Genomic DNA, 23284 nt, shown 5'->3' with positions numbered 1-23284 from the left:
GCCTCTTGAGCCCTTTTTGAACTGTATCCCCAGCAAGTTGTGATCCTTCCTGCCTACTGCTCTGTCCAGACACATAGCAGCTAGGGCTCGCCAGTGGCTTGGATAGCATCCTTTGGGGAGGGTCAAGAGGACAGTGGACTCCAGAAATCGGGATCTTGTCATCAGGAGTGTCTTACTGGAGGGATATCTTCCCCTGAAGGCTATCCCTGGAGCGAGCCTTAGGGATGAGGTCCCAGGTGACCCTTGCCACTTCAAACCCACAAACAGGGTTCACACTTCACACCATCCAGAAAAGCAAACCACAAACATGAAAAGCAATTTTTATTGAATTTGGAGGGACAGTTTCTTATTATAATAGTAAAAATGCTGAAGTTGAATGTTGTAAAAAACGACATGGTGCAGCAATGGCCACAGTGTCTGGCCAGGGGACAGCTGGAGAAGTAAAGCATCTAAGGACAGCGCTAAGGGACGAGCTCGTGTGAGGCAGACACTTCTGTCGCCGTGATTAACCCCGAAAAATGCCTTTCAACAGCATGACACACAGCGACAGACTGAATTCTTGTTCCTCTGTCAACCTAGGTGAGCCCTGGCCATCCCATGAGCCCTAGTGCTGAGGCTGCTCTGCCTCCTCCCATCATAGGGAGAGCCAGCTAGCATACCACAGTGAGGTGCTTCTGGTGCCCTCCATTTGGACTTTGGCCCTGGACCCTAACGACAGGTGGCAGCTCGAGTGGCCAGGTCAATGGGGGCAGTGACAGGACCCACCCAGACCCATGAGCCCACATTGCACATGGTCGCAGAAGTCCTTAATATTTTCCTACATGAATCTAATTGTTCTGGGCACTGAGGCCACATCTGGCCTCCAATTGGATGAAATAAATTAAGGAAAACCCCAGGATAATTTTCCTCCTGACCTGGCTGGGAGGTAGGCTGCTGCCCACAGTAGAAACACTCTCCCCTGGTCCTGGAGGCTGGCAAGGTTCCTCCCCAGCACATCCGAGAAACAAAACCATCAGTTACAGATGATCCGTGCGGGGCTTCTGGACTCGGCAATGCAAAGGAGTGATAGCTGCCAGCCATTGCCCCAGGCCTCAGGCTGTGCCACTGGCTGAGTACGAAAACTGGGGAAAGTGTGGCCTCCGCTCGCTGTCTACACACTCCATGCTGTCATCTGTGGGACATAAGAGGTGGCTCAGACCCAGACTTGGAACAGCACACCCACCCGCCACAGAACGGAGGATATGAGGAGGCCCTCAGAGTGCTCACTCCCAGCTTAGTTACTCCACCGTCCAAAGGAGCTTTTTAAAAGTGTGCATTTGGAGCTGGAGAGAAGGCTGAGCGGTTAGAGCATGGGCTGCTCTGAGAGAACCCAGGCTCAATTCCCAGCACCCACATCGCATCTCATAACTCTAGTTCCAAAACAGAGTCAATAAAAGCTTGGCACTGAGGCACCTTAGAGTGGGGTGGCCCTCACCTTGATCAGGCGGTGTGATAGTGATCATCTGGGCTGTGAACTCCTCATCAAAATATCTGGTGTCAGTCTCAGAGGTGACCTGGGGCTTGAAAGGTGGGCTCAGCTGTGGAGGGACACAAGATGATGGGTGTCAGCTGTTCCAAATTCCAATCACAATGTTCCAGCCCTCTCCATCTCCAGGTAGTGCTGACTCCATAGGGGTGAGCCACTAGCAAAGGGTGCAGCTATAGATGAAACTGGGAAGGGCAGGCCCACAGGGACAGAAGACAGCAACCGTGCCCATCTCCCGGTGGCAGGAATAGTCCTGTCTTTTTTCTGTTTGTCATTTTTTTCTTGCAAGTTTTCTCATACATAGGGAAGGAGACAAAGATGACCAGATTCAGGGGAGCTCACTTGCCTCACTGACAGCCCAGGGACAAGAGGCAATCCAGAAAATGATGTGTATATAAGTTGCTAATGTCCCCTAGAGTCCCACAGGCAAGGATCCTCAAATACCATCTCCCCAAAGTCTGGCGTAAGGGCAGTGCTACATGTCAGCTCAAGGAATCTATAGTTGGGATAGGCAGGAGAGGTGTGCCAGCCACACCCCCATATGGTCAGAGGGCAGGGCTCCAGCTGCTGGTCCCATGTAGCCTAGAAAGAACATTCAAGGTAGGAGAGCTGGTTACACTAAAGGCAGGCTTGGTGACAGGGCACCCAACACATACAGTGTTGAGCCCACCTACCAAGCCTCATCAGCTACTCAGGGCCAAGGCTGCTTAGGAGCCAAAGGGCACCCCACCTATGGAAGAGTACAAGGGGTTCTGCTCTCTGCCAGTGACCTCCACTATGCCAAAAAAAAAAAATTGTCTAGGAGAATGGGGTGGGGCTCTCTCTGGAGCTGGAGATACCTAAATATTAGCTGCCACCCTCGGCTAGCTTTCAACTCATGGCACGGGAGCCCTCCAGGGAAAAGCAAGAGTGAGGGTGCAGGAGCAGGCAATGCAGGAGTCCAATCAAGGCCTGGACAGACCTAGCAACTGAGTGAGTGAGGCCTGCAGGGCAGCAAAGTGGCCCTATCCTGTGTGAGCATCCTATGCACATCCCTGTGGTTCTGGGGGGCATGTGATTACCACAGAGCTGTGAGCCTGTCGTGGGCATCTGAACCAGTGAAAACTTAAGAGTGTATGTGCGTGTGCACACACGTGATCCAGAAAGGAGCACAGTGGCCAGATGCACACCTTCTTCTCATATACATCCTGCCACACGATGTTGGCAAAGAAGCGATGCTGCATGATCTCCTTGGCATCCTCAGAGCCCCCGCCAAGCCTGTGGGTGGGAGACGGGTCCAAGGTCAGAAACTGCATGCAAGGTGACAGGCTCGTGGGGATGGTCGCAGGGTGGAGCTTTCTGAGCAGTTGTGGGTATCCCCTAGCTGCCTGACCACCCCCTGGGTCTGCCCTGGCTGCATGTGACTGAGCCTGTGCAGGGCAGTATGGTGGGTCCAGTGGGAAGCAGTACTGTCCAGAGGCTGAGCCTGAAGCACTGATGGCCCTTACCTCTGTGTGGGGTCCTTCTTGAGCAGCCCAGAGAGCAGGGACTTGGCCTCAGGGCCAAGTGTACGCGGGAAGCGGATCTCCTCCATGAGGATAAGCTCGAACAGCTTCTCGTGGTCCTGGTTGTAGAACGGCAGGCGGCCACACATCATCTCATACATGACCACGCCCAGCCCCCACCAATCCACTGCACGGCCATAGTCGTTGTCCTCCAGCACCTGGATGGGGGACTCTGTCACCATGTGTCTGCGATATGGGGGGGTGGGGGAACACACAAGAAGTGGCAGAGCACCTCAGGGGCCAGGTACTCAGGGGTTCCGCAGAAGGTCTTCATGGTGGCACCATCCTTGATACCCTCCTTGCACAGCCCAAAGTCTGTTATCTTGATGTGCCCGTCCTTGTCCAGCATGAGGTTCTCCAGCTGTGTAGGAAGCCTCAGTTAGCGTGGCCAGGCCCCCGGTCCCCACTTCCCCCAGTCTGTGGACACACCTTAAGGTCCCGGTATACCACGTTCTTCTCGGAGTGCAGATAGTCCAAGGCCGACACAATCTCCGCACCATAGAAGCGGGCCCGGTCCTCAGAAAACACACGCTCACGAGACAGGTGGAAGAAGAGCTGTGGGGTGGAAAGTGCTGAGGAGGCCCCACACATGACCCACAAGGCAGAGGGAAGGTTAGAGATTACCCCCAAAGAGAACCAGGGATCTGGAGATTCTAACTCAGCAGAAACAGAACATCCCAAAGCAAGCGATCATGGGCTTGCTCACGTGGCCAGGGGTGCTGCAGAGAGGTTCCAAGGCTCTCAGAGGGACAAGTTTACCCACCAAGTACCCTGCACTGAAGTTGCCTATGGCCCTACCTCGCCCCCATTGGCATATTCCATGACAAAGCAGAGGCGGTCATGGGTCTGGAATGAGTACTTCAGGGCCTGCAATGAAGCACAGCAAGCTTTAGCACGGACGAAGCATTAACATCCTGGTATTACACAGCCACCCCCAAGATACATCAGGGCACATTTCAGTGTCCTGAGACAAGGTAACACTTGTCTCAAGTGTTATTCCACGCCATCCTGTCCTGCAAATCCTTCTGCCTCAGCCTCCCAAGAGCAAGGGCCACAAGAGGGAAATGGCATACATCAAATGGCATATTTTGAGATGAGAGACACGGGGTCTGAGATCAAATGCAGATGGCTTAGAAGTTGACTGTACCAAGTTCTGGGGTCACCAAAAGCCTCCAGGCGGAGGAGTCTGGCACAACAGCGTTCCTAGCCCTGGTGTGCTGAGCCACCCCAGCAGCCGTCCCCTCATGGACTACAGGTGGCCCTGTTTAAAGGCATCAAGCCCAAAATGCTGACCCTGGAGCCAATCGAGCTGTTATACCTGACCTTCACTCACCAAACCCTGAGGAAACCTGGCCTCCAAAGGAATCAGCTTAAAGATGGGTCCGAGCGGAGTAAGGGGATGAAAGTCAGAAGACCAAAGTCATGCCTCCTTCCCTGCACACGACTGTTGTGAGCACGCTTCCTGCCCCTCGCCAGCACCTCACACCCATCCTTCCCTCAGTCCGCCTAAAGCCCTTGAAGGCAGCACCACGTGACTGACCCACTCTATCCCACTCGGCCCTACCTCAGATGGACTCAGACTGACGGCCACTACTTACTGTAAGGAAAGGATGCCTAGAGTTCTGCAGGACACGGTTCTCAGTCAGTGTGTGGGCAACCTCATCCTAGAGGGCAAAACCAAGTGAGCACTCATCTTCCCTGCATTCCTCTCACCCGCCCTCCAGCACCACCCACCGCGCACCTTGGCAACGATGACCTCCTTCTTGAGGATCTTCATGGCATAGTAGCGGCCTGTGGCCTTCTCCTTTACCAGGATCACCTTCCCAAAGGTACCCTTGCCCAGTAGCTTTAGGTACTCAAACTCGTTCATGGTCTGTGGATAGTAGACAGTTAGGCTTGCTCACCACAGCTAGCGTACGGGGAGAAATATCTATGCCACTGCCTTCAGCTTGACAGTGTCTAGAGCAAACAAGACTCCAAATTACCCACAGCAAACTCAAGAGAGCTTGAGACAAGGCAGGCCCATTCTCACATCTATTGGCCTGCAGTGAAATTTAGTCAGAGCACTGGGGCTTGGGAGGTGGTGGACATCTTCATTTTCATTTTTTTTTTTTTAGCACTGTGGCTTCATGCATGCCAGACAAGCATCCTGCCAATTGAGGTTTATCTTCAACCCATGTAAGGGCAGCCAGGGCAGCCAGGGCAGCCAGACCCAAACAGGGAGTCAGTCAGTCAGGGATACAGGGCTTGCCAGATTCCTCCAGCAGAAACAGAGCCCGGACTCACCACACGGTGCTTGGGCTTAGCCAGGGACACCTCCATGTCCTCAGCCCCTGAGTTGTCACTGGGAGAACCTGATGGGAAGTCCATCGTCTCTTCCTCCTGCCTCTTGAGTCCATCAGCCACAGTCTGGATGGCGGTGGTCCACTCTTCCCTGCAGCAGTCAAGTGAGGCCTTAGGCACCAGGCAAGGGCTCTGCCATGGCTTTTACCCACCAATTGCCTGGCTACCTGTTCCTGAAGCTGCAGGCAACCACCCAGAACCTGGGTCTGCATACACTAAGGAGTATCAGAAAGCCTTAAGGTACTAGGGACAATGGCTTCTCCCATCATTTCGCCACCTACACCCTGCAAGTGAGAGCAGCAGCCTAGTTCTCCAGAATGGGTGCAGCAGAGGCCTTTGGCTCTCAAGCAGGGGGCCCTCCCCACCCCTTCCCACTCACCGCTCCTCGGGCGTCTCCACATGGAAGGTGCGCTCAATGACTGTGGTCCACTGCAGGCAGCGGATGATGAAGGTGTTGGGCTTTGGCCGCTCTGTCTTCATCAGCTGGCATTCTAAAGGAGAGCTCAGGGATGCATCTATTTGCTCCTCCATGAAATCCTTACAGTCCTGGCCAGACAGACCCTATCCCCCAGAGCTCACCCACCCTATCCCAGGAAGGTGCATTCCATCCTCCCTTAAAAAAAATTATTTATTTTGAGGGCTGGAGTGATGGCTCATTGGTTTAGAGCACTAACCGCTCTTCCAGAGGACCCAAGTTCAATTACCAGCACCCATATGGCAGCTCACAACCATCTGTAACTCCAGTTCCTGGGATCTGACACCATCTTCTGGTCTCCACAAGTACCAAGCACATGCGTATATAAACACACAACAAACACCCTTACACATAAAATAATTTTTTTCATTTTTAACAAATTGTTTATTTTTGACATTGGATCTTTGTTGTATAGTCCTGGAACACTCCATGTAGACTGGAAGCCTCAGACTATGGCAAGCATCCCGCCTCCCCCTCCTAAGTGCTAAGTTTACAGGTTGAGCTACCATCCTGGCTTTTTTGCTTTCTGAGGTTTTGACTGGCCTGGTTTAGCTGGTCCTGAGCTTGAGGCAATCATGCCCTGGCCTCCTGAGTGCTAGGATTACAGCATGAGCCGCCACACCTAGCTCCAGCCCCTCTTCTAGTCCTAATCTCCCTAAAGGAACAGAGAGCCAAGTTCTGGCAGCTGGGATGCTCTGCTCCAAGGTGAGGCCCTATAAGAAGGTGTTAGGTAGATCAGTTAGTCCTACACTGCAATTATTTCTAGAGTTCCTCTTTCCTTCAGCTTCTGACCCTTAACCTCATGCTGGGCCTCAGGGAGGGAGGAACACTGATGTCCCCAGGAGGGACAGGAGCACACAACCCACCCACCCTGTCTGCTACAGGAGTATCTTGCTGTTTCCCCAGTCACATATAGAGTCCCTGGAAAAATTACACACATATGCAGCGCCCACACTAGAAGCATACACTAGAATATGGATACTCAGAACATGCACACCTGCTGCAAGCCTGGTGCACACACCTAGAATCTGCACACTTATAAGGGTGGATCCCTGGGACAGCCAGGGCCCTGAGGGTATGTGTGCAGCGAGAGGGCTTCCTGGCAAGACTCTGTAAGGCAGGAGGGGCTGAGAGGCCTCCCACATTCCATCGTCTGGGTCCTGGCAATATGAAGGGCCTCCAGGCTCCAATGAATGAGCAGGGGGCAGTCTGCCAAGCCAGGGGCCAAGAGGGGCTTGAGGCCCAGCCTTGGGGAAGGCCTGTGTCAACATGGAGTGGGGGATGGGGGTGGAAAATCACTCTGAGCCTTGCCCTCAGCACATATGGGATAGCTTGTTAGGCAAGCAGATGAATACAAGCACCAAGCTGGGGGTCTCAACCCCTCCCACCAAAACCCACCTCCAAGAAAAAGCCCTTGAACTGATGAACACATCCTACCCTGCTCTGTTCCCTGCTGGTATACCCACCTCCTGAGGCCCAAGCCCTGCCCATTGCTCGGCAGCCCCCTTGGCTGGTGCCCATATACCTATGGGTCTGCTCCAGAGAGGCCCCTTTCCTACCTCTTGCAATAACTAAGCTAGGATTCCTTCCCCATCCTTCTGCAGAGGCAGCAAACTATGTTAAACCTCAAGCCTCTGGGGCAGATGTGGGGACTGGCCAAGTCAAGGAAAATGGACATCTCTAGGATCTGAGGCAGATCAAACAGCTACCTGCAGAGCAGAACATATCAAGAAGGTGCTGGGGGCAGAGTGCAGACCACACTACGGCGGACATACACTGTACTCCAGACTGGAGCCCAAGGATGACCCCAGAGTCTGCCATTAGTAAACTCATGGCTCAGGCTTATTGCTACTTATCACTATCAAACTCAACCACACCTACAAAACTAGCTGAGCCCTTGGCCAATCCCAGGCATAACACAATGTGGCACAGAGAACAAGGACATAGCTTCTTAAATTGCAAGCTCTCAAAGATAGTGTCACAATATCCCTCACCGTATCACCCTCACCAGTCTTGGAATAGGACTGACTCCCACTGGCACTCCAGCTAAGGGGACCACAAGACCCACAGGGAAAAGGACTTCTGATGGCCTTCCCAAGAATTACAGAAATAGGGCTGGAGAGATGGCTCAGTGGTTAAGAGCATTGCCTGCTCTTCCAAAGGTCCTGAGTTCAATTCCCAGCAACCACATGGTGGCTCACAACCATCTGTAAAGAGGTCTGGTGCCCTCTTCTGGCCTTCAGGCATACAGACAGACAGAATATTGTATACATAATAAATAAATAAATTTTAAAAAAAAGAATTACAGAAATAGTTCCTAAGATGTTACAGACTCCTAGAACTAGGAGCCCCTCCTCCCATTGTCTACCCAAGAGTTCCCAGTGAATGCCCTTGAGTGGCTGTTTAGTGCCATTAGGGGACCCTGATCAGCCCACTCTCTGAATCAGGTCCAGTCATCACATGCTGGAACCTCCAGCTTTCCTAGCAAGGGCTCCCTGGGCCAGTCAGAGCTGGCCACTCACCAGTCCTAGAGGAGGTAACTCAAGAGCTAGCACTGCCCAGCACCCTAGGACAAAACCTAGGGGGCTCTCCTGAGTTTTCTCAGTGGGCATAGAGAGTTTCAGCTTCCATACTGGCCTGCCTAGCCACCTCACTCAACCCAAGACACTTACGTGCCACTGAGAAGTTGTTGAGAGGGGACTCACGCTGCTCCACATCCTGAGGCCGTTCCTTGTAGCCAATAAAGGTGCCATCATTCTTGAGGAGGAAGTAGCGTGGCCGCCAGGTTTTAATGTATTCCCCTGCAGGGGTTGGGAACATAAGGAGTTGCACAGTGAACACCACTGCAGTGGCCCAGACACCTGAGAGGACCCAAGCACACAGATTCAGGTGAAGGGCGCAGTGTGAGGTGGGGAAGGGATCTGGACCACTTCAGCCTCCCCTGAAGGCACTGCCACTAGGGCAAAGCTGCCAGTGCACGTTGTTGGGAGCATCTTCTAGGGCTCTGCCTGTGTAGCAGACTCAGGAGGTGCCGCGGCTGGAACAGGGGGCCTTGGATCCTAGCTGAGACCTGTGCTGTACCCAGCTGAGTTCTGCCCTGGTCACCCAGGTACGCAAAACACTGTTCCCTCCAGTTTTGCAACATCAGCCATAAGCAGGCACCACACTCAGGAATCAGAGCAGATGTCCTCTGTGATCTCCCAGCGACTGTCATTTTTCATACTGACACCCGGAAAAAATGTTTAATTTACATTTTGCCGAGCAAAGGAGTCTGAACAACAGGGAACTAACTAATTAGGCAACTTCTTCATCTGAGGGGACACTAGGCTGAGGACAGGAGAGGCAGCCCACAGGGCTGGGGTCCCTGGGCTCTATCTGGAATAAAGTCTGTTTGCCCCACTGAGCCCTAAACAAGGGGACCTGGAGGGATGTGTTGTGAGCAACTGCTTGGACCAGGCTACCTACCACCAGGTGCTCCACGGCACAGACCAAGTCACAAGGTCAAACACCCTGGTCTCAGGCACCAGGGAGGCTGGCCAGCTTTCCTTCTCTATCCTCTTACAGTGTGTACCAAATCGAGGTTTCCAGGTGAAATACAGTCTACCCAGTCTAGTACATTAGCACAGACCCCCTCTAGGCTCTCAGGACCTGCCAGGGTACAAGTAGCTGGGGCTCTGGGGCAGCATAATGCAGGGCTCCACACATGATCCACCTCCCCCATCTCCACCATCTAGCCACTTCCAGTCGACACCCTGGGAGACATTGCCAAACACCAGCCTTAATCTGCAAGATGCTACAGTATGACCCTAACCGGGATGAGAGGAAACCTAAGAGATGGAGGAAGGCTCTTGGTGAGAGCAGTGAATAAAGCCACTACCAGGCCAACACCCCCACTGCAGGGGCTGGCAGTTATCAGAGCGAGGGATCAGGGCACTGCAGGTCTCCTAAGCCGGCCATCAGCACTGACAAAGACCCCAGTACCACAATGGAAAGAGCAAGCATGAGCTCCTCCTGACTGTGGCTGGTGCTCCTCCAGGGCATAGACAAGATTATTCTGCTTCTCTTCAAGGGTCTACAGTTCACATGCAACCACCAGGACACCTGTGAACCCTTTCTGCCTCCCATCTTTAGCTCCCAGAAGCCCAGCTACCTCCCACAGCCACTGGGGGCCTTGAAGCAATGGCCAAAGTCAACCCTCCCTCACTGAGGAGGAGGCTCTAAGGCCTCAGCAACTTGCCTACACAACAGGAACAGAACAGGGATCTTACCCAGTCTGCAAGGTCCCCTGAGCCCCTACAGGCACCAGCCCTGCTCCTGACCAGGTGGAACACGCCTGCAAGTATTCACATGCCCAGGAGTCCCACGACAGCCCCCCCCCCACACACACACAGGGCCTAGAAGATGCAGTGGGTAGGCAGGGGCTTTGGTAACATAGCAGAGCCACTGGGGGGGTGAGCAGCCCACCCCATCCTGCTCCTTCCTAGGCCACCCACTGTGCGTGCCCACCCGCTAGCACCAGTCTGGAGCTGTCGGCCCCTGATGGAGTGCCTCCCATCTCACCAGCTGCTGCTCCCCGGGACACTAACTGAGTATGGAAGCTGATGAGCAACGCACCCGTGCCCCAGAAATCCATCTTGATTTACCAACTGCTGCCCACCTTCCTGTGCCCAGTACAGGCTCCCAGTACAGGCCCCCACATGAAGACTACCACCCTGACCTCTTAGCCTAAATGACCAGCCCCAGGCCAGGTAGATTTTGGAATGTGGACTTGGAGGTATAGGCAGGGGCACTCACCAGGCAGAGGAGAAGGCAGGTATCCAGAAAGGCCTAGGTGCCCTTCCCCTCCCAGGTCTCACAGAGGCCACATGGCCAAGGAGAAAGGTAAAGTGAGGTGACCTCGTCATATCTTTCCCTGTGACAGCCTCCTTCTAGAGGAAAGGGGGCCACAGCTCTGGCACACAGATCTCTTTCTTCATCTCCTGCCTGAAGGTCTAGCCAGGTGGTCAGTGGGGTACCAGCTGAGCCAGCTGCAGCCAGGGATGTGGCCTGCATGCTAACAAGTTCAGTGTAGACAGACCCCCCCCAGGCCCCACCCCTCTGCAGAACTCTATCAACATATGATAAACAATACAAGAGATGGCTTCCCTGGTCCCTCATGGACTCATGGTATCTAGGAATACCATGGGGTCTCTTTTGGCGACATGAACTTCGGCAGGCCTCCCCCAAGCTCTTCATACTCCAGCGAGAAGGGACTGGTACTGAGCCATTCTGGTCTCTGCAGAAGTGCTAGGTTCTGGCCCAACCAGGATCTTCTTGACTGCCTTACTCCATCTGGATGCTTGATACCCTGACCAGGCAAGGAGAGTCCAGCTGGGGACGCAGAGCACCAGCTGGAGCGCTCCACCTGTCACACAGCCTCTGGGAATGCAGGTACACATGGCCCACTAGAGGTGCCGCGCTACAACTGGAGTTTCCTTATCAGGCCTGTGTTCACACAGACATGGGCAGATGATAAATGACTAGGTGCCGCCTTCACAGTGTGGTCCCAATGGCCCTTGAGGCCATAAGCCTAAAAACATCTTCTCAGTGAGCAACAAAAACAGCAAACAGCGGACAGGGGGGCTAAGCCCACGCAACACAGTAGACCCAGCTCCCCACTAAGCTCATGTGTACATCCATCCACACACCTCTATGCAGAGGTGGTTGTTAGTACCCACCTCACCCAAAGGCCTACCCTACCTTCTTGCAACAAGGCCAGTAGCACCTAGGAGGAGGCAAGGGCTTCCTCAGGCGCACCCACCTTTCCAAGACCAGATCCTGTCCAATCCTGGAGGAAAGGATACCTAGAGATGCCACCCACTGACGTCCACATGGCCTAGCATCTGTGAGGGTTAACCTCCAAATCCCTTCATCAGGGTCTCCTGGACCTGAATCATCCAGAAGGAAACAGGGAAGCTGGGCAAGGTAGTGTACACCTTTAATCCTAGCACTCAGAAGGCTGAGGCAGGAGGATCTCTTACAGTTCAAGGCCAGCCTAGTATACACAGTGAAGTAACACACCAGCCAAGACTATACAGAGATCCTGTTTTAAAAAATAAAAGAAGCTGGGCGGTGGTGGTGTACCCCTTTAATCCCAGCAGTTGGGAGGCAGAGGCTGGCAGATCTCTATAAGTTCGAGGCCAGCCTGGTCTACAGATGGAGTTATAGGGCAGACTCCAAAGCTACACAGAAAAACCCTCTCTCAATAAAGAAAGAAAGAGAGAGAGAGACAGAGAGAGAGAGGAGAGGAGAGGAGAGGAGAGGAGAGGAGAGGAGAGAGAAGAGAGGAGAAGGAAGGGTGAAGGGGATGCTGATGTTGGTCTTAACACAGTACCTCCACAAGAGGCTTCCCCTGCTTGGCCCCCGACAGCAGAGCACTCTAACAGGGCAACGTAAGAGCCAAAGCCATGACCTATACTTCCAGACACATCCTAGGGTCACCAATGTCCTAGGCACAACTAGAGTCCTCTGATACTGGCCTGGTCCCTGATCACTGTGAGCATTTTCTCCAAGTCCCTGGTTCTTGGGGAACTGCTGGATATGCTGGGTAAACACTTTGCTGCAGTGGCAGTGGCAGGCGGCAGCTGGCAAGGCGCCAGGCGGCACCGAGCTGTTTCTCCACAGCAAAGTGAGCCCCAGCAGGCCTGGGGAGCAGGCGCCAGCTGACAGCAGCGACCAAACGTCCCCCACCGCCAGCACATCCATCCCACCGACAGCTGCCGGGTGCCCATTTACCTTCTCCAGCACATTGAGCAAGCGGTCTGCTAATAGCAGCCCACTGGGGCCGCTAGCCCAGCTCTAGCTGCCTTCTGGGCAGTGGGTGGTCAGCAGCTGGCAAGGTCATCACCAACAGCCTCCCAGGCTCCCTGAAGGCCCTGAAGGTCCATGTCTCTGGACATCCCCCCCACACACACAATAGACTCAATGAGCAAGAGCTGGGCAAAGGCAAGGGTGGAAGGGTGAGACTCCAGGTCTGGTGTCACCAGGTACACCACGGGCCCTGCCTTTCTGAGAGGTCTCACAGGGCGGGGGACCAGTGGCCAGTCTGGGCCTGCAGAAGGCTGGCCCTCCACTGAGCCCCATAGCCCACAACATTAAAATCTCTAGGAGGAGGTAGGGCTCACTGTATCCACTAGCTCTCTGGAGAAGCTGAGGAGACAAAGGGGCTCTAGAGGTCACAGCAAGGTCGAAAGTAAGCAGAGCTGTGGGTCTGCCAGGACAAACTGTCACAGGCAGGCATCAGCTGAGAATGGCCAAGATACAGCAACCACCCAACCACAGCGCCTCACAAATGTAGTGACGGACTCCATGCGCCTGCCTGCTGCTCCGGGGTCTATTTCACATGGTGGTGCCCAGGTCTCCAGCCTCCTAGAACCCACTGGGTGTCTATGGCACTTCCCCACAACTGCCACCTCCGATCCCCTCCCTGGGTCACAGGGAGTATTTGGTGCACATGCCTACCTCCTCCACAGCACTGCTCCCACCCTCCCTGGACCAGAAAAGGCCAGTCTAGAGTCTCACCCTGCCATACATCCAACTCATGCCGAGCCTCCTGGACCACTCAGATCATCCCATTCAGCTTAGTCCCACAGTCTTTGTGCAAGCCATGGAGCCTCTGTCCTGTTGCCTGGTTTTTAGATCTCTATGACAGTCCAACACCACAGCTGCCATCCTACTTCCCCAGACACACGACACAGCTGAGACCCCACACTGTTCCTATGCTGAGTCCAAAAGCTGTGCCCTCCCTCTCTACCTCATCTGTGGCATAGCCCAAGAAGCCCAGACAGTTCTATAAGATGGCTTAGCAGGTAAGAGCACTTGTCCTCAAGCCTGATGACTCAAGTTTGATCCCTCGATCCACATCACAAGGTATCCTCAGAACATATGTATATTGTAGCACATGTGAGCGCTCCTCCCCTGTGCGTGTGTGTGTGCAAGCATACAGACACACACACACATACTTAAAAAGGGGGGGGGGCATTCAGACAGAGCAGAGAGGCTGTGCTGGGAAACAGAGCCAGCCCCAGCCTTGCCTTCACCCCACAGATAACAGAGACTACAAGGACCAGCCGGACCCTGGCCAAGGGCAGGAAGCCTTCTCTAAAACAGTGTCTTAGGGACCACTACCTCCTAAGTCCTATGCCAAGAGCCCAAAAGGGTGAGGTGGGGAACTCATGCGAGTTCAGACCAATCTATGCTGCAAAGTAAGACCCTGTCTCCAAAAACAACTACTGAAGGAATGAGGTGGGCGTGGGGAGAAGCAGGCAAAGGACAGGTCCCTGAGCATCAGAAGAGATCACTGAGAGGCTACTGGTTGCTCCTCCATCCACCTGCCTGGGTTGGGCCTAGGTCTTGGCTGGGAAGGCTCTTCTGAGGAAGTGCTGGGTGTGGGTGAAACACCAGCCATAGTGGGGTGGCTAGGACAGTCTCAACTACTGTTACAGGAGGGCCTAAGGGTTGGTGCTGGCTCTGGGCCTGGCCTGGGTGTGACTGGGCAGAGAGAACTGCTAGCCAAGAACAGGAGAGTTCTCCCTGCTACCCATGGCACTTCTAGGAACCAGCCTGATGCAACCACTCAAGCTTCTCCTAGCAGAGGCAGGAGTTCATGGCTCTGCCCATCCATGTAGCACCCCCTCTCCTCCTAGGGCTCAGTGTACCTCTGTACAGGACACTCTGCCACCCTGCAGAACTGGCAGGGCAAAAAAGCTGTCCCAGGCCCAGCAGCTCAGTGGAGTCCCATATCCACACATTTCCCCATCTCCTTGGGACCTCCACGTGGTTCAGCCCCACAGAGACAATTCCAACTAGAGGACAGTGATCGGGAAGCCAGAGAAGTGCTGCCCACTCCGGAATCACCAGGTTGGGCCAGCAGTGACCCCTCACACCCCAGTGGAAGGCCGCCCAGCTTCCTCTTTTGTTGTTTGGTTTTAAGGGAGAACTCAACATGCTCACAAAACAGGAAACTCAGCCCAGCACCAGCCAAGACTCAGCCACAGCCACACACTACAGTGGACTGTCCCTCCAGGGGTGGGCCCAAAGCATTCAGCTGCCACCCTCTGTCCAGTTCTCTAGCGGGTGCCACATGTTTACCTCTCTCAGGCTAAGCCCCCCCCCCCAGCACAACTCCTGTTCCTAAATGCTGACCTGCCCACTAGGCTCAGGACCACTGACTCTCCCCAGAAATCATGAGTTCAGCACTTACTGATCCAGACCCAAAGCAAGAGAGCCCTATACCATATTCCAGCTTCTCTCCACCCCTATCTGAACCTCCTCTACCTGACAGGCATTGACAGCTAGATGGTCCCTAACCTGCTGGGCCCCTCAACTACCAGTTTGCTGAGTGGGTGAGCCTACAAGTTGGCCCTGCAGCCGGTATATGCTACCTACTCCCAACAGTCCCTCCATCTACTGTGTCAGTGTCCTCTCCTGACCCACCTGTTCCAGCCACCTGCTATGGGCTGGGGGACACAACAATGACTAACCTGACCAAGTAGATGGCTATAGGACAGTTTCTCTGTACACAGCCCAGCAGGTATCAGGGATTTGGGGGAACAACCCAAAAGGGTAACACAGATAAGTCTGTGGCCTCAGTACAGAGCTCATTTGCAAGCTGAGGACTGAAATCAGCGGTCACAAAAGTTCAGCCACCTGCAATTTAACCCCAGGTTGGCTATCAAAACACTGTCAGAGTTCGCTGACCCCCAAATCTCTGCAACTGGGGACATGTGACCAGTACTGAGTCCTGGCATGTCCACTCTCCTGGGTGACGCTGCCGTCCTCACTGCCCATCCACCTGCTCATCAGACCAGTGACCTTGCTGCCCGCTCATCTTTAGTTCAAGCCCACTGCCTTCCATAGGTCTATGGACCCCTTGAAGGATGCCCAGAGGCTTTCAGGTCCAGCTGCAGATCAATAGTTAGAATGTCTGCTCTGGCACTGGGCACTTGGCTGGGCACCCTCTGGTCCAGGACACAAATAGAGCTCCCAAGAAGTAGTTTGGGAACTCTTCTTGAGGGGTGAACTCCCACGGAGTAGGAGAAACCTGGACCTGGTATCTCTGTAGATACAGAATGAAGGGGAGGAACATCCTCTCTATATGCCCAAAAAGCCCTGAAAGCATGGCCAGCCCATGGGGAGCTTGGGAGTTTAGCTGAGAACCAATGTATGTTCTCCAAGTCCCTTGCTGGACATGGGAGACCTAACAGATGGGTTCAATTACCAGTCAGAAGTACTCTAACCTACAGAGCCAACAAAGTAGAAGATATGGGGGGGGGGCGTACCCAGGTGTACAAGAGATCCTGGGAAACTGAGGGACAATTGTAGTAGCCTTTCTTCCCTGCCTACCCCAGCCAGGTCAGAGTGGCCTCAGGTTAGAGGTTGACCTAACGTGTTCTGGCTTCAACTCAAGACAGGGAGAGAGCTAGAATCCCAAACCAATGATGCGGGTATGAGTTGGAACCCATAACATATATAGCTAAGGGTGTTCAGAAGGGAGAAATAATGGTCACCAAGACAGGCTTTTCCCAGCAAGGAGCAGTAGGCCAAGCAGTGGGACGAGGCTGGGCCAGAGCAGGACACAGTAGGAGAACCCAAAGCAGGAATGACAATATGGATGTCATCATCCCCATCAGAGCCCTTACTACCTGGGCTGGAGCTAGAGGAGGATAAGGGACCACGAGAATGGCCTGAGGCTGGTCACCAGGCAGCTGTCCCCAGAGGCTGCTGAGGGTGGGAAGCTCCTACCCCAGACAGGTGTTCCCTGTCCATTCCACAGGGTAGGTGTCATGTCTAGTTGGGCCATCCCACAGATAACAGTCTCCTCCCCACCCACTCACCACCATTTTCATGCCATAAATGTGGAAATCAAGGCCTAAGGAACTCAATGACCTTCTCCTGGAGAGGCACGATGACACAGCTGTCAAATCAGGTTCAAACACAGCCTCTGGATACCCACAGGGCCTGATGTCCTGTCCCACCTGGCCCCCTCAGAAGGCTCAGCCATAAGGAGCAATACAACACCCCCTAGGCCTCAGAAGGGTTCCTGCCTGGAGAATGTACCAGTAACTTGAGGACCGGCAAGACTGGCCCTAACTCTAACAGCCATACATATCCATCTGTCCATGAAATAAGCTGTGTGTGGCCAGGGTAGAGGAGAAACAGGAGCCAAAGGGGATGAGCCCCACTTCCAAAGAAGACTGACAGGTGGGGCAGACAGTAGAACATGAGCCCAGGAGCAGAGCTCACCAGGCAGGACTCCTAGGGGGCCAGGGAAGGAGGCCCTGGGGAGACAGGAAGGCAGGTGGGGGCTGGACAGACTGGAGCCAGATGAGCGGCACAGGTCAGATTCTTCCCAGTAGCTGCCATAATGAGACCTCTCAACAGCTGACCACATCTTCCATGGCTGCTTGAGTCCTCCTGAGTCTCCATCCAGAAAACCTCCCCCACCTCTTAGCGCCTGTGGCTCTCAGGCCTGTTCTGCCAGAGCTCTGTCTATCCCGCATCTCAAGTCCTAACACCAACTACACCAACTTCTGTCCCCACTCCCCATCTTCTGTGTCTGCGTCCTCCTCCGCCCACCAAGATCACAATTCCCTTTGCTAGAGAGCCAGAAGGAGGAATGGGAGGGGTGACTCGCATTGGCAAGGATCACAAGAACTTCCGATGGGAGCAGGTCTGCAGGAAGAGGAAGTCAGGAGGGGCTGAGATGCCCGCCTCGGAGAAAGAGCAAGTGACTGTCCTGGGGAACCGGCTTTGAAACTCACTGCTGGCAGGAAGGGGCTGGTGGGTAAGCTGGAACGTGAGGGGCCCTGGCCTAGGAAGAGCCAGTTAGCTCTTCAGTTCTGATGCTAGCATGCCCCTGCTGGGCCCCTGCTGATGAGGAGCCCCCTGACTTCAGGAATCCAGGACGGAGATGGGCACGGGGCCAAGCGGAACAACCCTGCCCTGCCTGCCCTCAGGAGCCCTTGGGCAGTGCCCAGGCTACCAGCCTGCCAGCCCTGGAACAGCAGCCATGTCCTTGCTGCCTTCCAGGAAAGCCAGGAATGAGGCTGAAGCAGTCGGCCCCACCCCCAAGCCGCTCAAAGCAAGCCCTGCACAGGGCCTCAGCCTCTGGCCAAGAGGCCCCAGGAGGAGGCCATGACCTCCATACTATGGGAAAAGCTGGGCCTGCACACTCCTCCTGAGGCCGACCTAAAGCCCCATGGTGGGGAGGTGCCACTCTTGAGCAGGCCTCAACACAGCAAGTACTCTTGGATATGGCCACAAAGTTGCCAGCTAGGGCAGTATAGCTCCTCCCCCAAGTTCTACACCCAAGAGCTGGGCAGACCCAGGCCCAGCCCTGCTCCTGCAACGCACAGGCACTGACCTCGTTTGTGCAGCCAGCCCTCCTTCACAATGGCTACGTCGTTCATGGTATCCGTGGCCCCCACAGACTGGGGTAACTCAGGGATGCTCAGAGTGTCTTCTCAGCAGGCTGAGCCCAGCTGGCCTGGCCGCAGCGTCTAGAAGAAGTCAAGAAAGCATATGAGGCAGAATCCAGCTTGGGGTCAGCTTTAGTGAGTTCCAGACGACCCCCATTACCCACGCCCCCTCATGGGGCTTACCCCTCTCTGGCCCTGGTTCCCTCTACACCTTTACCCTGACAGTGTCCTTATTTATCTCAAAACACTGCTGTGTGAGACCCACCTCCATAGCCGCCACACCCAAAGCCAGGCATGACAGTCTAGGATGCAGGGCTAAGGCCCACCCCTACCCTCCTGGCCTCTGCTGAAACACTGTATCCCCAGAAGGCCTTTCCTGACAGTCAGCTTGCAGGATCTGCTACCCAGCAAACAGTCCACCTCCTCCAGGCAGTCAGCCCTGACTGCTTCTGCGTTGCCCCATACTAGCAAGGGGTGTTCGTTGGCTGTCCTCGTCCTGCATTCTCATCACCCTCTAGTTGAGGACGCCTAACGCAGAACACAGGGTTCCTACCTGCTCGGATTAGGAACACAGGAATGTAAACACTGTAAAGGCTCCAGGCAGAGCAGGCAATTCAGTCTTTCCTTCAGGGCAACAAGCAAAACCTGCTCCAGTAAAACCCCAGACTCTCTCAAAAACAGGTCCCTGCTCCTCTGAAGTCGCCTCACTCATCGGGCTAAGGTGTACTGGGCATCTGTGGTTTTGCCTAGCCTTCACTCTAACCAGGGACAAAGAGACGTCTAGACAGTGAGCAGTTAAGGAGCACTCAGGGCAGAGCAGTTACAGCCACAGTTACAGCATTCAGCCCACACATGGGGCAGGCAACATACAAGGCCTAGGGTCCTGCAGTGGCCCACCAGCTAGCCTGTGTCGAAGCACACTTGGCCAGCTCATCTTGTAAAGTTCCCGCACCACTGCTTCTAGGCTGGAGGATCTCCTGGGCATCTCTCAAGCCCCAGTCTTAATCGCCAAGTCTGCGCACTCTGGGAACTGCATTCGGCACTCCTTTACCAGAGAACTGGTGAGGTCCTTCCACCTGGGTCCTGGGAAAGGCCCAGGAAAGACCAGGTCAGTGTGGAAGAGATGCCAGCTGGGGTCTACTGCAGCAGACCCAGACAACGCCCTAGGGACCTCTTTAGCCTAGAAGGCACAATCCAGCACCCAGAGTCACTGTTACTTTGCTTTGACTGAAGCTAAATGTGACAAAAGGAAGGCCTCGCTGCCATGTGTCAAATGCCAAATACCTGACCCAAGAAGGAAAGCTCCCACCCCTCCCTCAACAAGCAGGCAGCAATGGAAAGCCAGGATGAAAAAGACAGCCAAAAAGGAACCCCAGGTGATGGCTGTCACAGTGGGTGTGGCCTGGAGGCAGAGGGTTGAACTGCAAGACCTCTCTCTGGATGCCCCCCACCCCCACCCAGACCCAAGGTCTGCTGATGACAGTCAGCTGTCCAGCGCCCTGTAAAAATAAATTTATATGCATGGAGTGAAGAGACACGGCAATGTTAACCAATGTCCACATCAAGCAGCCCTGAGCATGGGACCTTCTTCCCTCTGTGCCCCTGGAGGGCCTTGCTCTAAGGGCACATGGTTGCTATTGTTAAGTCTTAAGAGTTCAGCCCCTCTGGGACACCGGGCCCACACACACACAGCTGGGGCCCCTCCAAGGCGATTAGCCCTTCACTTGAGTGGTGGTTCTAAGCAGTCAAGGCTAGCCACTGGAGCAAGACCAGGGGCCAGGGGGAGGAGAGTCTGGCCACAGAGCAGAGCCACCACAACCTAACTCAAAAATCAGTCCTCTTTAGACAAATCCATCAGCTCAACGAGTATCCTGAATCCCAGATACTGTGATTCTTGCCCACGCGTCCTCCAGGCCCCAGCACCTCCAGAAACTACCTAGTCCAGGAAGCACTTTCCGGGCCCAGGAGGGCTAGCAGTCCTTTGTGGGCTAGCCTGGGCACAGTGCCCACCGCGCACCCGGGCACAGTGCCACCGCGCACAACTTTCTGTCCGTGGGAAATGAGTTCTCCTTCCCAGGGCCCTCCCACCACACGCAGGCCGCGGGGCGAGCCTTTCTCCTACCCTCGCTGGCCGAGTGCCCAGACAGCCCCAGGCCCCGGGGCGCACCGGCCCCCACTGCGCACGCTAACAGGGCCCCTCTCCCGCGGCCTTGCCCCGCGGGGCGGCCACCCAAGGTCACGCGGCGGCCGCCCGCACCCTCGCCGGCGTGGGCCTCCTGCGCGATCAGCCCGGCCCCGCGCTCCCCGCCCAGGCCTCCGTTCGGCCACTTCCTGCTCTGTTCGGAGGCGCGGCGCGACGCGGCCGGGAACAAAGCGGGGTGGCCGCGGCCCGGAACAGGGCGCGGCGCGGGCACTCACCGGGCCGCCGCGTGCGGGCGACGGGGCCTAGCCGGGCCGCGGCCTCGGGCGCCCGCCGCTCCGCATCCCGCGGGCGGGCGCTGGGCGGGGCCGGCTGGAGGCAGCGGCGGCCGAGCGCGCGCTGCTGGCCGGGTCTAGGTCGCCGCGGTGCCGGCCGCCGGGCGCTGCTCGGTCCGCTCCGCCTGTCCCGGACTCGCGTGCGCTACCGCGCTGGGCCGGCCGCCCGCCGCCTCGGTGCTGCCGCCGCCGCCGGCCGCCGGCCCGCCTTCTCCCCGCCCCGCGCCCGCGCCGCCCGCCCACATCCGCCTCCGCCGCCCCGGGCGCCCCCGGCGCGGCCCGCGGCCAGGGCGAGGCACCCCGTGAGCGCGAGCGCGGTCCCGCGGGCGCCGCCTCGGGTGGCCCCAAGCCAGGGCCACGCGGGTAACGGAGCCCCGCCGGGGATCCAGAGCTCCAGCTCTGGCCTAGGTTCCCCGTTTTTGAACGACCTGGCACTTATCGGCCTAGCTCTCCAGACCCCACGGAGGCGGCGTGGGGAGTGGATCAGTTTGACTTTCTCAAGAGGCCCAACTATCCCCATCTTGGGAGCCGGGAGAGGCCGGACACCGGTGTCCTAAAGGCCACACAACACAAAAAGGAAGGCTACTGGGGGCTCAGTCAACTCAGTACTGTCTGCCACAGAGACTGATAGGGACTCGGCAGGTGACAGGGAGAAGGGGACACACCTGGACATCCAGAGGGGCCGGTGTATGTTGGGGCCGACTCAAGGGGAGGGCTCATTCAGCCAAGACCTCGCTGTGGATTCGGATGGGCGAGGCACGGGAGGGGGGGCGGGAGGACGAGGGGGGGCGGTTCCTTATGGTGTCCCGGAATTGAAGAGTCAAGGTGGCTCCGGCGTCTAACCCACCCTCCGTCCCCCCCCCCTTCAGCCTGCCCCAGAAGTTCCTGCGCAGAGCCCCTCCCTCATCCCTGAGGCCCAAATTAATAATACCTTCACGTGTTTGGTATTTTTTCCCAGGGGGTATTTTTTGTTTTTCATCCAAGGGTCAGAGTTCACCTAGAGTGTAAACAGGAGGGCAGATTAAGTCCACGCTAGCGTCCAGGATGGAGTCGCCGCTAAAATCGGCGCTCTTTCTCAGCCTGCTGGGGTTGACCTAGGAAACACACCCTTCTCCGGGAAAACTCTCCTCAGCAGGGGCACACACGCCTGGGGGTGGGGTGGGGGGAGGTCTGTTCGTCCTGCACTTCAGCTGCCCCAGCTCAGAGCGCCTCCTGGACGCTAAGTCAGAGGCCCAGCAGGTCTGTGCTGTTCCAGCTGTATCCCTGACCTGAGGGTTACCCTCAGAGACTGACAGTCAAACACACCCCTCACTCAGCCAGCAAACTTTCACCCAAGGCCCCCTGACCCTCCTCCCAAGCTTCCCTAAACCCAGTGCTACACAGGGCTGGGCCACTGGGAGCCAGCAGGCCGCCCTCTTGTGGAAGACATAGCAATTCCAGGCTCTTCTCTACTCTCTCTTGGGTGCTCTTTCTGAAAGCCACTGTTGTGACAGTCCTACCTGTGGTGAGCCGTTTCTATGCAGTGCCCAGTCCTGCATTTCTTCCTTCCTTGTGTCCAAGGTCTTCCTGTGGACAGAGTGTTCAATGCAACTCCCTCTTCTGGGCCGGCACTTTAGCAACACCCCTCTGGGGACTCCTAGACAGAGTCACACGTGAGAAACAAGCCTCAGAGCCCTGCCTTACTGTGACTTGCCAGCTGGAGAGGTTCTCTGTACCACCTGGACTGGGACTTTGTGACAGCCTTCTGTCATCTGTATTCCACAGACCACTGGCTAGTGGAGAAGGATCTTGGAATGCCAGGTAGCAGGTTCTCAGCACAGACGATGGACAGGCCTGAGCAACATGGTGTGACGCCGAAGGTCTCCAGGCCCTGTAGGCGGCAGGCTCACTGTCTTTGTACTCTATGACTTCTCTGTCCTAGAAGCAAGCGAGGGGCGAGGCTTTGGGCACTGCTAGATGCTCAGCATGGAGGAAGGAGCTGGCAGGTGTCACTTTCCAGTCATTTTCTCAAAACCTGTTCTGCAGCAGGTAGAGGATCCATCTATGCGCACAGAAGCATGGCCCGGTAAAGGAACAGGGGTGCACTTTTCCTGACAACCTTTGACTCCCTACACAAAGCCAGACAGAAATAGAGAATGGGTTGCAGGCCAGGAGGGACCAAGGAGGAAACTCTAGCTAAAGTGACCTTCATGCAAAGACAGGAATGAAGAGGAGCCAGCGATGGATGGAGACTTTGGGAATGAACTAAAGGCCTATCACCTTATAATATGTCATTCCCCAAAGTTAATTGTCATAGATCCTAGAGTGTACTTTGATTTCCATATTGTTAATGGGGGATATTTAAAGCTATAGGTGGTGGTTCTCAACCTGTGAATCTCTAAACGACTCTTTCACAAGGGTCACCTAAGACCATCAGAAAACACAGGTATTTACACTACAATTTATGATAGTAGCAAAGTTAAAG

At 55.4% G+C, this 23284-nt stretch overlaps 1 protein-coding gene across 3 annotated transcripts; it reads right to left on the bottom strand.

The window, feature by feature from the left end:
• Positions 1-304: 304 nt before the first annotated feature.
• Positions 305-21592, bottom strand: Akt1 (AKT serine/threonine kinase 1). Of its 3 annotated transcripts, none has more exons than XM_075947273.1 (14): positions 21486-21592; positions 18291-18426; positions 8560-8688; positions 5792-5903; positions 5356-5503; positions 4811-4942; positions 4668-4733; positions 3868-3936; positions 3499-3624; positions 3302-3430; positions 3013-3227; positions 2695-2782; positions 1475-1577; positions 305-1171 (listed from the first exon to the last, which is right to left on the bottom strand). In XM_075947273.1, the coding sequence occupies exons 2-14, from the start codon at positions 18334-18336 to the stop codon at positions 1092-1094; spliced, it is 1443 nt and encodes a 480-aa protein (XP_075803388.1). In that variant the 5' UTR covers positions 18337-18426; positions 21486-21592; the 3' UTR covers positions 305-1091. The 3 variants fall into 3 exon arrangements, with proteins under 3 accessions (XP_075803388.1, XP_075803385.1, XP_075803386.1); XM_075947270.1 differs by lacking the exon at positions 21486-21592 and adding an exon at positions 20764-20905; XM_075947271.1 differs by lacking the exon at positions 21486-21592 and adding an exon at positions 20468-20593.
• Between the last annotated feature and the right edge of the window lie 1692 nt (positions 21593-23284).

This window comes from Microtus pennsylvanicus, chromosome 14 (genome assembly GCF_037038515.1).
Source record: "Microtus pennsylvanicus isolate mMicPen1 chromosome 14, mMicPen1.hap1, whole genome shotgun sequence".
In the NCBI taxonomy this organism is placed as follows: Eukaryota; Metazoa; Chordata; class Mammalia; order Rodentia; family Cricetidae; genus Microtus; species Microtus pennsylvanicus.
This window is presented reverse-complemented; position numbering and strand designations above follow the sequence as displayed.